General features: G+C 38.7%; 5 protein-coding genes and 1 long non-coding RNA gene across 13 annotated transcripts; 3 read left to right on the top strand and 3 right to left on the bottom strand.

Moving 5' to 3' along the window:
* Nucleotides 1-545: 545 nt before the first annotated feature.
* On the bottom strand, nucleotides 546-5,828 carry LOC124183317 (histone lysine demethylase PHF8-like). Of its 4 annotated transcripts, none has more exons than XM_046571663.1 (13): nucleotides 5,593-5,828; nucleotides 5,277-5,503; nucleotides 4,611-4,696; nucleotides 4,211-4,489; nucleotides 4,009-4,150; nucleotides 3,456-3,905; nucleotides 3,184-3,385; nucleotides 2,274-3,067; nucleotides 2,157-2,207; nucleotides 1,745-1,944; nucleotides 1,444-1,646; nucleotides 1,119-1,308; nucleotides 546-1,005 (listed from the first exon to the last, which is right to left on the bottom strand). In XM_046571663.1, exons 2-13 carry the CDS (start codon nucleotides 5,390-5,392, stop codon nucleotides 926-928), a joined length of 2,793 nt encoding a protein of 930 aa, XP_046427619.1. In that variant the 5' UTR covers nucleotides 5,393-5,503; nucleotides 5,593-5,828; the 3' UTR covers nucleotides 546-925. The 4 variants fall into 4 exon arrangements, with proteins under 4 accessions (XP_046427619.1, XP_046427620.1, XP_046427621.1 ...); XM_046571664.1 differs by having other exon boundaries at nucleotides 1,745-1,920; XM_046571665.1 differs by having other exon boundaries at nucleotides 1,745-1,911; nucleotides 5,593-5,827.
* A 670-nt stretch (nucleotides 5,829-6,498) lies between these two features.
* Nucleotides 6,499-8,012, top strand: LOC124183322 (translin). 2 transcript variants are annotated; one of them, XM_046571676.1, is made up of 5 exons: nucleotides 6,499-6,769; nucleotides 6,899-6,998; nucleotides 7,105-7,317; nucleotides 7,401-7,480; nucleotides 7,561-8,012. In XM_046571676.1, the coding sequence occupies exons 1-5, from the start codon at nucleotides 6,698-6,700 to the stop codon at nucleotides 7,795-7,797; spliced, it is 702 nt and encodes a 233-aa protein (XP_046427632.1). In that variant the 5' UTR covers nucleotides 6,499-6,697; the 3' UTR covers nucleotides 7,798-8,012. The 2 variants fall into 2 exon arrangements, with proteins under 2 accessions (XP_046427632.1, XP_046427631.1); XM_046571675.1 differs by having other exon boundaries at nucleotides 6,502-6,769; nucleotides 7,102-7,317.
* Nucleotides 8,013-8,036: 24 nt separating this feature from the next.
* Nucleotides 8,037-8,691, bottom strand: LOC124183324. Its single transcript, XR_006870961.1, has 3 exons — nucleotides 8,561-8,691; nucleotides 8,344-8,481; nucleotides 8,037-8,194 (listed from the first exon to the last, which is right to left on the bottom strand). It is a non-coding gene; the product is annotated as an uncharacterized LOC124183324 (long non-coding RNA).
* Nucleotides 8,692-8,773: 82 nt separating this feature from the next.
* Nucleotides 8,774-10,310, top strand: LOC124183323 (BET1-like protein). 3 transcript variants are annotated; one of them, XM_046571678.1, is made up of 4 exons: nucleotides 8,774-8,884; nucleotides 9,464-9,565; nucleotides 9,646-9,809; nucleotides 9,927-10,310. In XM_046571678.1, the coding sequence occupies exons 2-4, from the start codon at nucleotides 9,547-9,549 to the stop codon at nucleotides 10,080-10,082; spliced, it is 339 nt and encodes a 112-aa protein (XP_046427634.1). In that variant the 5' UTR covers nucleotides 8,774-8,884; nucleotides 9,464-9,546; the 3' UTR covers nucleotides 10,083-10,310. The 3 variants fall into 3 exon arrangements, with proteins under 3 accessions (XP_046427634.1, XP_046427633.1, XP_046427635.1); XM_046571677.1 differs by lacking the exon at nucleotides 8,774-8,884 and adding an exon at nucleotides 9,158-9,313; XM_046571679.1 differs by lacking the exon at nucleotides 8,774-8,884 and adding an exon at nucleotides 9,190-9,313 and having other exon boundaries at nucleotides 9,453-9,565.
* Nucleotides 10,311-10,356: 46 nt separating this feature from the next.
* LOC124183320 (THUMP domain-containing protein 3-like) lies at nucleotides 10,357-12,403 on the top strand. Of its 2 annotated transcripts, XM_046571672.1 has the most exons (7): nucleotides 10,357-10,598; nucleotides 10,673-10,785; nucleotides 10,879-11,356; nucleotides 11,451-11,629; nucleotides 11,714-11,893; nucleotides 11,967-12,104; nucleotides 12,183-12,403. In XM_046571672.1, exons 1-7 carry the CDS (start codon nucleotides 10,505-10,507, stop codon nucleotides 12,297-12,299), a joined length of 1,299 nt encoding a protein of 432 aa, XP_046427628.1. In that variant the 5' UTR covers nucleotides 10,357-10,504; the 3' UTR covers nucleotides 12,300-12,403. The 2 variants fall into 2 exon arrangements, with proteins under 2 accessions (XP_046427628.1, XP_046427627.1); XM_046571671.1 differs by having other exon boundaries at nucleotides 10,442-10,598; nucleotides 11,714-12,104.
* Nucleotides 12,347-13,843, bottom strand: LOC124183321 (probable ribosome production factor 1). The gene is made up of 3 exons (XM_046571674.1): nucleotides 13,157-13,843; nucleotides 12,790-13,054; nucleotides 12,347-12,705 (listed from the first exon to the last, which is right to left on the bottom strand). Exons 1-3 carry the CDS (start codon nucleotides 13,728-13,730, stop codon nucleotides 12,528-12,530), a joined length of 1,017 nt encoding a protein of 338 aa, XP_046427630.1. The 5' UTR covers nucleotides 13,731-13,843; the 3' UTR covers nucleotides 12,347-12,527.
* Between the last annotated feature and the right edge of the window lie 1,511 nt (nucleotides 13,844-15,354).

Raw genomic sequence — 15,354 nt, 5'->3', positions numbered from 1 at the left:
AAGCCTGTATTTGTCTTCCTTGAACATAGTTCGATGATTGCGAACGGAAAATTAGCATTGGTTTTTTAGCTGAATGAAGCGCAATGATCGAACGCAATATACACGTTCGTGAAGTAAGCTGATTACCGAAAAATCTGCATTCCAGCGAAGCAAGCGTTTCTGAGTCCCGAAAAATTAGAAAAACTCTGATATCACTTTATTAGGCACAAGATTTTCCTCGTGACTTCGATTCACAGGTATATTTCGTCGATTTGAGAAAATTTTACGCATTTTTGGCTGCTTTGATACATATGTACACAATTGTGGAATATTGATAATTTCTGATCTTGTAGAAGCACACGACCACACGATACTTGAAGGGAATTTCCTGGTTTTTGACGTCACGATGTAGCATTCACGCAAATCTGTATTTCAAATTTTTAAGTTGATGCGATTGTTTTTATTACCACAGTATTGCGATAACTGTCGACGCGAAAATGAAGAGTAATAGGTTTGGAAATTTAAGATCAACCTTTTATTAAAGAAAATTGGTAGCGGAATGTGTGATGTATTATGATTTTTTTATTCCAATTTTTGTTAATAAAAGTTATTAGATGAGAAACCAGTCTTAATATAGTGTTTTATTTTATCAAAGACAGTCGATTTAAAATATAATTAAAAAATTTTCACTCTTATAAGATAGTGCGTGTAGAGATAAATGCGCGATATTTTGACGACAATTCGGATTACAAATTTTTTCTGTTCAATTCTTTAAATATATATATATGTATAAGTCTAGCCGAATATCTTTCATGAAAAGATATACAAATTGTTCATATATTTACACATAAATATGTAACGCATACATATTATTTTTACAAATACACGGGGACACGATTGCAGTTCAAATTATTTCAGATTCAAATATTATCACCTGGTTTAAAATTCAGTGCATCATTTTATGAAGTTTCAAAATCTTCCCTAACCGTTGCTTCGCAGTTTTCATACCCTTCTTCGGTTTTCGTTCTGCAATAAAACGGATTTATTTTAAATCTTGGGTATTATCATTATCTATAAGAGTTATTAAAGAACCGCGTTCTTCGCATTAAATCGGTATATGTATCCACCAATAAACTCACCAGCAGGAATTGGGGCCGCCAATTTTGCTTTCACGTCTTTTAACCGATTCGGACTCGTCAGTATCGAACCGTAGCTATCTGTCGTCGTAACCACCTCTTCCATCGGCGCGGGAACGACAATTGGCGCAGGTATAACCGGCAGTAAGACTTCTTTTTGTTTTCTCTTGTTATAAGTACGTTTAGCCACAGGCTGTAAAAAAGAAAGAAAAATAAGATAGAGATACTTTCGAAATGATTAGAAAGTCGTAGACCGAAAATTATATCCTTCTCGATGTATGAGCGGAACTTTTTACTCCGATACGTAAAGTGATTAAACCTCGCTCACATGTTGCTTGGCTCGTTTCGCGGCCGCAGCTTCCAGCCCCTTTTCGACCGAGGTTTTCTTGACGCCTTCGCGAGCCGGACGGTTCGTTTTTGGCAAGAGTGGGCCGACTCTCGCCTTGGGATTCCAGGCTTCATCTACGCGGCGTTTCCCCCGGGGTTTGAATATGAATTCCTCGTCGTCCGAGGCATCGAGAGTTGGATAAACTGCGGCAATGAATGGAGATGAACATCGTGGATCGTCAAAAAATAAAATTCGGATATTCGTTTAGCTACTCGAGCTTGTGATAATTAATTACGCTTACTAAAATCCTCGTCCTGGTGAACTTTGTCAATATTTTCAATCAACTGATCGTCCTCGTCTTCCTGTTCGGACTTGGTTGATTTTTCGGGGCTTCCAGACGTCGTTGAGTAGCATTGCTCGCTAAACGACAGCATGCCGGCAATGGCCTCACGCGTTGACGGTGATGCCCTGCCAGAACTAGCCGTTTTCAATTTACACATACTACGACATCAAGAAATAAAAAACACTACTACGGCATAACTAACAGCGATCTAAAAATCGTTCTAAATTTAAACTACAATTATATATCCTATAACAGCCTACGCGGTTGAATATTTCACGCGTCAAAAGACGCGTTAAACCATAACGTATAGCAACGAACAATTAAAAATACAGGTGACACGCGGTTGCATGCACACGTTACTCCTTCTTACCCGGTTGGCGGCGGTGTTGGTTGACCGTATTGCGAGACACTAGTCGGTGCCCTTGAAACAAAAAGTGAGGTAAAAATTATATTTCTACACCCGATCAACAGTATTTATTATCCTTACGCGGTGTCGACCCGTTGCGCGGCATTTCCCAGCGTGTAAGCTGAGGCTTTGAGGAGTTCCTCTATACCGTTTTTGGGAGGATCGGTAAGGACGTCAACGTCGCCGTCAAAATCCCGTTTCAATTTTTTAACGGCCGACATACTTTTCGACGCTTTCGGATTTTGGTGCTTTTTCCGTTTCGGCGCTTCATCGATTGTAAAGCCACTGTAGCTGCTCTCGTTACTGCCGTCGTGAAAATCATAAACAGAACTCTGTTTCCACGTCAATTCTTTAGGAGTTTCGATCAAGTGATCGGTAGTGAAATTTCCGAAATTGTTTATCGCTTCGTTGGTGCTTCTTATCACCTCCTTGTCCCCGAGCTTAAACTTAATCACCTTCAAACTTTGTTTCCCTAATTTAATCAACGGTTTCGGTTTTTCGTTATTGAGATGGGTTTTTTCCTCCGACGGTACGTTTGAACTATTGTAAGGATACATAGATGGTTTGGGAAGTGTCAGTTTTAGCGGGGGTCTATTACTAGGCGAAATGTCGTCTACTTCGGTTTTCGAATCTGATTTTAACGTCTCTTTCGCGTTCACTTTTACCGGCTTTCCAGATATTTGATCGGCAACGTCATAATCAACGAAATCTTTGTTCGACGGCTTTTTTCTTTTCCGTTTACTCTCGCGCTCCGGTTTCGGAGGGTTTAAGGATATTAAGTAACGTTCCGCGTGCCTTATATCCTTGCTAAAGTCCTTCAATAATTTCTGACTGTTTATCGTGTGCGGTATTTGACCGCGACTCGTCATGTTGTACTGAAAAGCAAAGAGCCCTTTGTTTAATGTGCCCCAAGCACTTGTCCGGAAATCAGCAAAGACAAAGAGGATAAAATTATTCATCACAATATAATGTTTTCCGATTTTATTCTTACGTCTTTGTCGGTGTTCCACTGTTTCAATATACTTAGCAATGCCTTAACACCCTGCATCAAATACGGTGGGCATTTTTTCTCCTCATTATTCAGTTCCTTCAACTCATTGAGCAGTCGTTTGGCGGCAAACCAATTGATAGTTTCGAAACCAGGGTACTGGAATTTTGCGGGAGTTTTCATTTTCTTTTCAAGTTCATAGATCCTGAAATGGATAATATACCACTATAAATTTATACCTTCCATCTATAATACTATCCTTTTTGTATACTCACTGAATTTGCATAGGTATATTGAAACTGTGCAAAAAATTTCCCCCAAAGACCAGAGAATCAACAGGGGTCAAAACCGCGTGGATCCAACCAGTTGGTATCATCATTGTCTGTCCTTGTTTAATGATGCATTTGTAGCAAGCATCTGCCTGGTCTCCAAAGAATGTTTCACTCTGGCTAGAACTACACATCCAATGCTGATAAAGTTGAATGTTTGCTGGTGAAGGTCTGACAAGGTAGAATATTTTTTCGCCCCTGAGAACATGATACCAAACAGAAGTGCCACCAAAGTCAATGTGGAAATCTGTGAAACTGTCCTTCACACCCATCAGGCAATATTTTTGCACTTCCGGTCTTTTCAGTTCACTGTCTTCAGGCCAGTCTCGAGGCCACACGGAATTTACCCAATCCAATTTCCGTGCTATGTAAGGGGCCTCGACCATAGGAGACAATCTATAAGAATTTTGTCATTTTATAGCACAGATGCTCAAATGTCATTACACTGAAAATCAAAAATTCCTGAGGCATGTGTGTTAAAATAAATCAAAGAATTTACCCCGTGTTCGTAAATTCTAGACTGATAACATTCAGGACTCTCGTACGGCATGGGTCGTTATAATACTCAACAAAATCGCGAAGCTTCATCCGCACGTTGCTCTGTTTGGTGACATCGATCACATCCATCTCTCTATCTCCACCTAAGCAATACGAAAAGTTATTGGCAATCCGAAAATCTTGAATATATTTTGAACCCCTACCAATGTAACTTTCTACATCATAGACACTGAAGTTTGCAGGTGGAACAGTCATGTCGAGGCCATCTTTGCCGTCAATGATAACAGGTGTTTCAAATCCATGTGTTTGTAAATATTGTAGTGTCAATTGCTGACCCCTGACATGTTTGATAATGTCATCAGACTTTGAAAAATGCCGTGATTTCAGCTCTCTGATAAAAACAGGTGTCCCAGTCTGGACTGCCTTTGAACTTGCTTCCGACTCGGCATAATCATGCCGGTGCCAATTCATTCTGGTTTTCACTGCAAGTGATGAACAAAAAAACTTAAATCCAAGAAGAATAAAACTGACTATCAAGATTATCATTTTTTCATATCTTTTCTCTCGCTTCCTTGAAACTCAGTCCGTCTTGGCTATACTCACTCAGGGATGGGCCGTTTGTTTCCACACACAATGGGCAGTGGTACTTATCAAGATCTGTTGACGAATATTCCTTTACCGATACGCATCTGTTTGAATGAAATAATGTTATAACAATTGTTAAACAGCTTATAAGGATGATTGGAAGAAAGATTAGAGTAAATATGATAAATATGATGTTTGCTTAAAAAAAAAGCCTGAAAATATCAAAAGAGTTTGACCTAACCTAAGTTATGGTTAACAATTTATATTTTATGGGTTCCTTTGACTTGATAAAAACTGTGTGGACAATCTTAGGTCAACAACAGTTCTTGATTTTTCGAGTACGCATAATATTTTTAATAGTTTATTTCCGAACGATAAAATCAATTGAAAAATTTAGATGCTTTTAGGTTATGTCAACAAAAATAGAGTGTAAATATCAAGCTGTCGAAGTTTAGGCCAACTATTTCCACGCTTCTCTGTATCAAATTATTGCCGTAGTATCATCATAGTTGTAAAACCGTTTCACAAGTACTCACAAAATATTTTGACAGGTTGAGGATATTCGATTATCGAATATGACAACATTGACATGAGAGGTTCGTGACGCGGAGCAGCCAATAGACGCGCTTTTTATAAACCAAGGAGCTTGAGGAGCTTCGTTATGCTAGGATTTAGGTGACTCACCCTCCGTGGTACCATTCCTTACAAACATCGCATTGTATCATAAACTGTTCGGGAGTGTAAGATTGACCGCAGAAACAATACGTTCCTGGCTGCGAGCGGGCAGCTCCGAGCTCCATTTTAACAATTACTAATATTGGGCGTTGTTATTCCGAAGCAGATTCCCGTTACTGAAGGTATTGACCCCTCGAAGCTGCGGCTATCCGCTACGGTTCCATTTTCTTAGCTGACTGAAAATTCCGAGGAATTCTTTTAATTCAATATTTCTAGAAAAATCGAACCTTCGGCTCACTGACTTGTAAAACGAACGCCTCCTTACCAGCCGCGGCATCACGTCATTCATGATCCGTGCACTGATCATCGATGGAGCGTGAAGTCATTCGTGTCAGGTGTCATACTGTTTTGTCGACCGACCAATTTCAAAACATTCTCTTCTCAACATTGTTCCTTCGCTACACTACTGTTTTTGTTCTTGGTATTTGAATTCCTAATTGCAGCATTCATCTTTCACAGAGGGAGCGTCACGAATAACGATATGTCGAAGTAAAAAACATTAGTATATATCGAGCATGGCAGCCCAATAGACGTATGGAAAGACATAAAATCAATGTTTTCAGTATGATATCTACTTTTGAAAATTGCACAAAACCACTTCTACCCCTACTGAATACAGATGGATAATCTTCGTAGTTAGATTCGTATATTAATATATAAACTTTGCAAGTCAGTAAGAGTACTTGGATGGTGGGAAATCTGAAAAATTAAATTACAGAATCGAGCCCCTAGTCGTTGTAAAGTGATTCGAAACACAATTCACTTTGCATCTAGTGACAAATATTCGAAATGTGCTGGAGTTGGCTGCACTGAATGTTCACAACCGATTCCAGCGACATTCAATCAACGACGGAGTTCACGTCAAGTACTACTATCAATATTACATACATCCCGTATGTGTGTCATCTCATATATATGTAATATTGCAATGGCAAATTGACAGTCAACCGCACGGTCTTGAATACATAGGTATACACAGTAGGGATCAGTGCATACAGGTCTGGGAACTCACTTAAAATTTCACTGGTGGGGTGTCCTCTTATTGAAGCACGGGCCGTTTTGCCTAGTGACCACGAGTGTCGCTGCTATCGAGGGATTCAGGCTATGTGAGAGAGACGGAAACAGATTTCAAAACCGCGGACGGTCAACAACCTGTTTCCATCTCTTTCGCACAGCCTGCATCCCTCGATAGCAACGACACTCGTGGTCACTAGGCGGAACAACCAGTGCTTCAATAAGAGGACATGCCCCCATCGCCAGAGTTCCCAGACCTGTATGTAAAATCGTGGTCAACCGGCGTTCGGATAACTTTGTGACAAACACGTTCATACGGCTAATCGTAAACGTAGATACAAATCCCACACGTCAGGATGTCGACCAACGTAACGTCGATTTTTAACTCGTTCCAAGATTACCTCAACACGGAACAGGCACTCCGTGAGGTACGTGTTTATAGACAATAATAATACGTGGCGTAACAATATAATTAATTCAACGAATACAGTAAACAATTCGACACAAAATGACAACAATGTCAATTAACCTTTACACGGTTTTCTTGATTCATTCAGGAAATCCGAACTATCGTCAAAGAGATTGAACAAAGTGCAAGAGAAATCCTGATGGTACTTCAAAATATTCACAATGAGAATGTGTCCGAGGAAAATACTAGTATGATTGTAAATTTTGTAATTCTATTACCATCTTATTTTTTGTTTGCTAGATTTACTTATTGTTTACTGTATATCGATTTATTTATTGTTTGCTTACTCAGTAGTGTCGGAACACTGTACTAAGGCAAGGTGTCTATTTGAGGATGTACGAAAGGGTTATGCCAAACTAGCCGCTGTTGTTCCTGAGAATCAATACTACCGATTTCATGAACATTGGCGTTTTGTCACGCAACGTTTATGCTTCCTGGCTTCTCTCACTATATATCTAGAAGTCAAAATTCTTGTGCACAAAGACACGGTTGCAGAACTATTGGGAGGTACGTTGACGATGACAGTATTACCAACTTATTATCTAAAGCCTGAATCCATAATTAGTTGTGTAATCTCTCTATAATTTAAGTAAAGAGCAATCGAGAGGAAGGATTTCACTTGGATCTTGAAGATTTTTTGATGGGACTTCTGCAGCTATCTTCAGAATTGGTATTCACGAAAAATCATTATTATTTGTGAAAATCGTTCACCCATAACTGCAGTAAATTATTTAAAAATATTTTTTCTAGTGCCGCTTTGCAGTCAACAGTGTAACGAGTGGAGACTATGATCGACCAATAGAAATATCCAGGTTTGTGAATGAATTGAACGCTGGATTCCGACTCCTCAATCTGAAGAATGACTCTCTTCGTAAACGGTTTGACGCCCTGAAATACGATGTTAAAAAGATCGAGGAAGTCGTTTACGACCTCAGCATTCGAGGACTGAAACCTGCTGTACCGCCTGCTCCAGTAGATTCGAAATAGAAAGGCAATTCTACTACCACAATACATTAACTATTACTCACGATACCAAGTGAGAAGCTGCGCCAGCATAGGTTTTGCAGTGAGGTTAAACATGTGAACATAATTCAACTTGATTTTGACAATCTTCTCGAACATTATTGCGATGAGGTGCGACAGTGCCTAGTTTTTGTAATGCTTGATACCAGTTCGTAATAAAAATGACCATCGTTATACTATATGCAGTTATTTTATTTCCAACAACTAAGTCATTGATTCATTGCACATTCTTTATTGCTCAGATTAACAGGTCGATTAGTATCCTCTCGTTTTATTCAAGATACTTGGCATTATTTTCGGTGAAGAATTGCGCTATACCGTGCGATCGCATTACTTCAGAAATATGCGGCTGGATTGTAATCTGCAGGAAATGACAAAATTAAGAACCGATGGTGTTCGATGGTTTCGTGCGTGGTCAAACGGTGTACATGACATTGCAAATATCGATGGTCTGATACATGGAGCCTAGAGTAAATGGTCTGATAGGAAAATAAAAAATATGCTCTTTACCTCTATTCTCGGTTGATGACGAAAAAAAATCTTGAATATTTTTTGCCGTTTTCTGCTCGAGAATACGCTGTATTTTTATTAATACGAGTACCAAATTTCAAATCGATTCATCTATTACAGTTCGAGTTATCGTGTACACTGTTTTGAAAAACCTAGGTTTAAGTAAAATTGTTTAATATTTTTCTGAGTATAAAAATTTAATTAAGATGTATCTTACTGTTAATCTACCATTTCTACCTCGTATTGCATTTAAATCTTAACCGTTCAAACTATTATGAATATTCGAGGGAAAAAACTCTTCAATGTTGATAACTTCACTCGTTAAACAACTCGTTGTGGAGAAAACGGAGGCAAACGAAATTTACTTGTACACGTGTGGACGCGAATCCTGAAACAGCATATTTTTTCCCTAGTGGATTACGTTGGCAATGGAGAATTTCACAATCAACCCGTAGCAAGAATACGTTTGAGGTTTTCAAACATGGAGACTACACTTGTTCAAAGCAATGTATAAATAATTCTGAATTACCATGCTTAAACGGTAGTGTATATTCGTTGATAAATAAGTGACAATATTTAATACCAGTCAAAATAATATTTTCTGTAAGATCGTACCGATAATGAAGCTAAAGCGTAACATTCGACTAAATGGGGCAGCCCTGCGCGAAAAATAGGCATTTAGTACTACATTAGCAATTATAATAAGTATTTCTCATTCGGTCAGACTAATGAGAGGCCATAATGTCAGGTTGAAAAGATTGAATCAGCGTAGCCATAAGCAGGCCGTAAGACGTAACCAACCAGCGATTTCGATAGCATTCTTACTGTTTGTTCAAATGCCGACGATCACAACTCGTTTCTTGTTGTGACACGTCACCGAGTGACAATCGGGTCCCGAGAGAACGAAACGGACACGTCATTTGCAATGTTTGCGAAATTTATACGTTCAATTTTGTAGCAAACGAAAAAGGTAACGAATAAAAACTTGATTGCACAGCATGAGGTGGTTTTTATTTTTTATTTCTTTCGCCTGACATCCGCCCAAGTAGAAAATAAGCGCAAATTATTATCGAATTTTGGGGTTATGTCGATATCTCAAGTAAGTTTAGTTGTGTTTCAGTGTTTTGTTCCAGGAAAATGAGGAGAACGCACGGGACAACTAGTCACAGATAGTCCTCGGAACATTTCAAAATTGATTCAAAAATGAGGCGGTCGCATTCGGGTTAGTGGGATGTGCTGAAAATAAATAAACAAATCTTGTCTGTCAGGTTAAAACTAAAGGTATTTTCTTCCCGTTTTCAGGGGGGTATGCTTATGGGCCGTTGCCAAGCACCTCTCACGATGCTCTGGAGGAAGAGAACGAACGGATAGCCGATGAACTGAAGGACAAAATAAGCCTCCTGAAGGCAGTGTCCATTGATATTGGTACCGAGGTTAAATACCAGGAAAAAATGTTGAATGGAATGGTTAGTAAGGAGGCTAATTAAACAGAATGCGGAAAATCAAACTGACAGAATTCAGTGTGACCAATTACTGAAATTAGAGATTGTCTTACAATTATGTTTATTGAAATTTTGTTTCAGGACGAAGATTTTGAGAGGACGAGTGGCTCCCTGACTTCCTCTGTGTCTAGAGTATTGCGTATGGCGAGGGCAGGACATAATTATTACATCATTTACCTTTTCCTTTTTTCAATTGCTGTATTTATTGTGTTATGGCTTGTTCTTAAATTTAAATAATTTCTATAAGGTGTAGAGACACGCTCCTACTTTTTTGCGCATTCTTAGTCTACCCATTGACTGAAGAATATAATTTTAGTTATGAAAGAATATATATTCTTCAGTCAACGTTCCACCGTATGAATGACATGTTATTGGTGAATGGTATTTCTAATTCTACATGTTATGTGTAATAGAATAATTACTTGAATCATTCAAATGTAAAATACAAAGAACGTTTATTTTCAACACTTCGTTATTATGAAAGGCCTAAACTTAGAATTGGAATGTCAATCTGTTGAGTATTTGAAGTTTTGATGTTCGAACGTTTTTTTTTTCTTTCGTGGCGGGTCATAGTTCCGCCTTTTTGATACAGACTCCATATACTTACACGTCGAAAATCGGCATCGTGACTTCGACTTGTTTGTCAGTGCGATTTAACGATGACGGATATCAACGAATCTGACTTGTACAAGCTATTTAAGAAATCTGAAGAAGCTGAAAGCGTCTATACAATCGGAACTACCGTAGACACAGGTACAACACATAATAATACACGTGTTACTGCGTTTGTTTTGTTTCTTTAAACATAACCTAAACGTGTGATGCAGGTTTGGAATGGCAGGCGGTTGACGAATGCAAAGAGAAGGTGGATACGACTTTACACGTTGTCAAGGAGCGTGGAAAAATCTATTTTAACATACGTCTGGACCAATTTTCAAAAGTACTATTGCCAATATTATCATGATGCCGGTATTCGATCATCGTTTGTACAAATTTTCTTTTTGCTCCTATTCAAAAAAAAAAAAAAAAACAGGTAAAAGAAATGAGATCGATTGACAATATTTTTCTGGTATCCGATGTCCGTCAATTCAACTTCTCAGAAGATGATGGCGAGACTGATTTGACGTTGCTAAAAAATGCAATAGAGAAAGATCTCAGGCTAGAAAAGGGTTTGGAAGCATGGAAAGCAATGACTGGCTTTCGTGGCAAACTTTACCCTAAACAAGAAGAATTTAAAGATGCGGATAAACTGCTCAAAGCTGAAAAAAATCAACCCCCGGAAGATGCAGTTGTAGGGGATGTCAGGAAGGGAAGAAAACGGGGTAGAGATCCGTCCTTATCCAGTGAAGAAGACATCCTCAAGTACAGAGTGACTTGCGAAAGAACAGGTTCTCATGCCTTTGAATCTGGTCAAGTTGCGAGAGTAATCGGGGGAGAATTACAAGATAAATATTTCTGGCTAGTCGACTTGACCATGTACCATCTGGAAGTCATTTGCAATCTAGTTCAGAGTAGGTTTCCTCAGCACAGTTAAAATGTGAAATACATATTGAGGTTCATCCTTCAATAATTGAAGTTTTTTGATCTGCTTACTCACATTTACAGATGAGCTGGCAACCTGTCTTCGCATAACTCATGAGTCCAAACATCGCCGTAATATTATTCACTTTGGCCCAACTACGCTGCGAGCTACTGTGTGTTATAGTTTATTACGACTTGCGAATCCAAAGCCAGGGGATATCATAATCGATCCAATGTGTGGCGGAGGCTCCATACCGATCGAGGTAGAACGATTACCCTTGAATAGATTTGACAAAACAAACACAGCTATTTTTCAATATTTTTAATATGCCTTTACAATTTGATAGGCAGCAATCGCTTTCCCAGATACATACGTTTTGTGTGGAGATAATCATGAGAAAGCTGTTGCTAGAACAAAGTTAAATATCGATGCTCAATCTATCAATCATAAGACAGAGCTGATCACATGGAGTGTCGCCAAATTACCGCTGAAAGATTCTTATGTTGACATTGTGGTAACTGACATGGTAGGCATATCATTGTTTATATGCCAATACAACATATGTCTTTTGCTATTGTTCGTTGTTATTAATTTTTCAGCCATTCGGAAAGCGAAGTGGTTCAATGACAGACAACAGAGTGCTTTACAAAAGATACATTACAGAGTTGGCTCGTGTTGCAAAACTAGGTACAGGACGTCTGGTTCTACTGACTTACGATCGCCGCAGTATTCAAATGGCAAGTGGGCTCAATTTTCACAAGATATTTGTAATACTTGAAACGCATTAGAAAATTCATTTTTTTCGCATCTTACAGGCTTTACAATCCGCAAGCAATTTATTCAAAGTGATAAAAATGCTCGGGGTTAATATGGGCGGGTTGCACGCAGCTGTCTATGTTTTGAAGAGGACCAAGTTACCGTATAACCCGTAGAAGAGTAATTCTTCGACTTTGCAAGACTGATAAGAATCAAACACAAGTTATCAGGATACTTTGTTTATTGTAAAGTGGAAAATATGATTTCCATAAACATTGAATACCATGATTTAAAATTATTTACGTTCACGTGCCTAAACGTATTTCAATAGGCTTCGATTCAGCATCCAGTCAAAATTATGCATATGTATACAAGGCATATACGGCAAAAACGATGTCTATTTACTACAAGAAGAACTTTCTTCTGCTAGTTTCCATGGCGTGTCGACGTCCTTGTATTATCCATTCGTATTCACCATATTTACTGTCGAACGTCCCTCGTTGCAGAGATCTCAATTTTAGGGTGAATCTTGGGCCCAATTCTCTGAGCTTTGCTTTCCCCTTTTTTAGGTCAAACTCGTATCTGGATGGATTAAAAATGGATGCATTAACCAATTTTATCGTTGGAAAGATTGTTAAATTGAAAATTCAACAAGCTTAATTCTACCTATGATGTCTAAAAAAAATATAATCTCGTTGATTGTGAAATGTGACTGCCCTGCGTCCCTTGAATTCGGGATCGTAGTGAAACAACGCCCCAAGCATTCTTCCAACCGAATGTCCTAGCCTGGTCGTGAAATTGTTTAAAATCACTTCTGGACGATGCTCGGTTATTTCTTTATGCGATCGCTTCAACTCTGGTGTAATTTTAACATTACTAAGTTTGAACTGCGCCGTTGGACCATCGGGCAGGTGTACAACAAGCATGCCATCTGATCGGCGTTATTAAGGAAATGTAAGAAAAATAGTTTAAAAAAATTGGAGCAAAATGGATAAGACACGGATGTCAATTTTCATGCTATTGAAAAGGATACTTGGCTGTTTCATATTTTCATTTATCACTATCAAGTCCGTGAATCCCTTGGCAATTGCACTTTTAACCATCTTCTTGACACCCGATCTGTTTCTGTAGAGCGATATAGAGTTTGGAATGATGCGAGTCAACTCGCGACCAAATATTCTCGTTTTTCTGAGAGGGTTGTCAGAGTAGGTAATGAGTACTTTGGGCTCATATGTGTGTTTGTAATAGGATGCAAACTCGTCGTGCTCAAAATCTACTTTGACCTCAAGATTTTCCTCCGCATCAACGTCGCCCTGGATTGTAGTCTCGTCCTTTTCACGCAGACTTTCGATGGTGTGAGGGACTTTTTTGGGCTCGCCATCCCTCTGGCGTTTTTTCCTTTCTTCTTTTTTAGCCTTCGCCTTTTGCCTACGAAATTGTTCACTTTTTTTATGGCGAACTATTTTGCATTTTATGTGATTAAAATTGCTGTCGCTCGGCAATGAGACTTTGAGATTTTCGGGTGGCGCGATCTCGCTAACTTCAGTTTCTTCCTCCAATGGGACTTCACGTTTCAACGGATTTTTTCGTAGATTCTTCAATTTCATTTTAACCCTCAATTGTGAAGCGATCTATTTTTCAAGATATCACGATCTCAGCTCACGCACAAAACCATGCGTACTAAATTTCAGGTTATGTTCTGAGAAGATTTATGTATTACACGATTTCGTCACTGCGCATGCGCACTGTGTGTTGTGTTTCGTCGCTTCTAATTTTTTCTGACAACTCTTCTGTATTCTTCGTGATTATTTCATGGTTCAGCAGCAGATACAGTAGCGTTCTGTGGGAAGGAGAAGGTTTGCGATTTTTCTCTTACTTCCCATTCATTCTTACGCATATTACATTTTGCCGGAAATCGTTATAAAAGTCGTTGACTGACGAAAAGCTACCGGATCGTCTTCTTATGACCCCAGGCCTAAAGGTATTTCACTCGTTGACTGAAGAATATATCAGTAAACGTTTCACTCAAGGAATCATGGTGTCAATATTATTCGAAATAATTTCCAAAAATCCGAAATTACACTGTAATTAGTAATATTGAAATAAAAATCTGCGTTACTAATCATTGGCATTTATGAAAAATCTTTTAGGATAACAGCAATCTCTTTGTAATGTTAAATGATATGAAATCTTAGAAATCGTGAGAAATGACCTACGCAATGTAAAATTATTTATCAAGTAATCTCTCGTAATCACTCTATAAAATACAAGTAATCATGAAATATCTTAATCGTGGTGTGACTGTTTTCTCAGTGAAACACCCTTTACCAGAGTCTCTCTTACTCGCCGAGTAATCGGAAAATTCAAACGTACGCCTGACGCTGCAATCAACGGCAATTCTGTACACATCGTAGGCATATTTGCGCATTTCCCGCGCGCAGCTCTGATTGGTCGAAAACTTGGTGGATGAGACGATTCCGGGAATCGGAGCCTCCGCTTGACAGTCCGCGTTATTCGCTCTCGAACAGCTGGAGTGAAACGCCGGCAACACAGTCTCACAATCAAATTAAGATCGCGATATTCAGTCTGTGTAACGTATTTTCGTAAGTGGTTGCCGACAAATGACGGTCAAGTAAGTAGAAAAATCGTGGATGTTTAGCTCAAAGAGGAAACGAGTTATTGAAGTAAGAATCGCTGGCGTATCAGAGATGAATTTCGTGGTTCGAGTTTTCATTGTTTTGTGCACTTTTAGGTTTATAGTGATCTCGATTTGGGTCTCGCCGTGTGGAGTGTAATTTTTGTTTTATTGTTTGCTGTTTTTCAGCAAATGCGTAATTATACCGGTTACAGCACAAAAATGAAGAGTGAGCGTAGAATCGAGTGTTATCAAGGTACAGATTCTTATATTAATACTTTTTTGCGACGCGTGAAAAAAAAAAAAAAAAAACTATCGGAGGCGAAACAAAAGACTTTCCGTCACATTCAACGAGATTGAAGTTAGTAACGTTACCGTAATGAAACATTGGGGAAAAAATCCCTATTTCCTGAATTTTACAATGATTTTGAAGCCTTTGAAGGAACTAAAATTTCGAAATGTGAGTGTGTTTTGTTTTGTTACGGTCTACTGAATTTCAGACAATTCCAAAATGGCGAAATAACTGTTTTTCCTCTACTAATTTCAATATGATCGCATTCAAAGGTGCATCATTTACGTGTGTTGTGTTGCCATGC

Source organism: Neodiprion fabricii, chromosome 5, assembly GCF_021155785.1.
Source record: "Neodiprion fabricii isolate iyNeoFabr1 chromosome 5, iyNeoFabr1.1, whole genome shotgun sequence".
NCBI classification, from domain to species: Eukaryota; Metazoa; Arthropoda; class Insecta; order Hymenoptera; family Diprionidae; genus Neodiprion; species Neodiprion fabricii.
Note: the sequence above shows the minus strand (reverse complement) of the source record. Positions and strands in the feature narration are given on the sequence as shown.

What these genes read in the sequence shown, in the direction of transcription:
- LOC124183317 (XM_046571663.1), bottom strand. Translation starts at nt 5,392, where the DNA reads ATGGAGCTCGGAGCTGCCCGCTCGCAGCCAGGAACGTATTGTTTCTGC. An exon ending in CTAGAATTTACGAACACGGG is followed by an intron (nt 3,906 to 4,008) that starts GTAAATTCTTTG and finishes AAATTCTTATAG; the next exon opens with ATTGTCTCCTATGGTCGAGG. An exon ending in TCACCAGGACGAGGATTTTA is followed by an intron (nt 1,647 to 1,744) that starts GTAAGCGTAATT and finishes TCATTGCCGCAG; the next exon opens with TTTATCCAACTCTCGATGCC.
- LOC124183321 (XM_046571674.1), bottom strand. Translation starts at nt 13,730, where the DNA reads ATGAAATTGAAGAATCTACGAAAAAATCCGTTGAAACGTGAAGTCCCA. An exon ending in TGAAAATATGAAACAGCCAA is followed by an intron (nt 13,055 to 13,156) that starts GTATCCTTTTCA and finishes AACGCCGATCAG; the next exon opens with ATGGCATGCTTGTTGTACAC. An exon ending in ATTTTTTTTAGACATCATAG is followed by an intron (nt 12,706 to 12,789) that starts GTAGAATTAAGC and finishes TAATCCATCCAG; the next exon opens with ATACGAGTTTGACCTAAAAA.
- LOC124183320 (XM_046571671.1), top strand. Translation starts at nt 10,505, where the DNA reads ATGACGGATATCAACGAATCTGACTTGTACAAGCTATTTAAGAAATCT. An exon ending in CGGAACTACCGTAGACACAG is followed by an intron (nt 10,599 to 10,672) that starts GTACAACACATA and finishes CGTGTGATGCAG; the next exon opens with GTTTGGAATGGCAGGCGGTT. An exon ending in GAGGCTCCATACCGATCGAG is followed by an intron (nt 11,630 to 11,713) that starts GTAGAACGATTA and finishes ACAATTTGATAG; the next exon opens with GCAGCAATCGCTTTCCCAGA.
- LOC124183323 (XM_046571678.1), top strand. An exon ending in AAAAAATGTTGAATGGAATG is followed by an intron (nt 9,810 to 9,926) that starts GTTAGTAAGGAG and finishes ATTTTGTTTCAG; the next exon opens with GACGAAGATTTTGAGAGGAC.
- LOC124183322 (XM_046571675.1), top strand. Translation starts at nt 6,698, where the DNA reads ATGTCGACCAACGTAACGTCGATTTTTAACTCGTTCCAAGATTACCTC. An exon ending in CGGAACAGGCACTCCGTGAG is followed by an intron (nt 6,770 to 6,898) that starts GTACGTGTTTAT and finishes TGATTCATTCAG; the next exon opens with GAAATCCGAACTATCGTCAA. An exon ending in TGTGTCCGAGGAAAATACTA is followed by an intron (nt 6,999 to 7,101) that starts GTATGATTGTAA and finishes TTGCTTACTCAG; the next exon opens with TAGTGTCGGAACACTGTACT.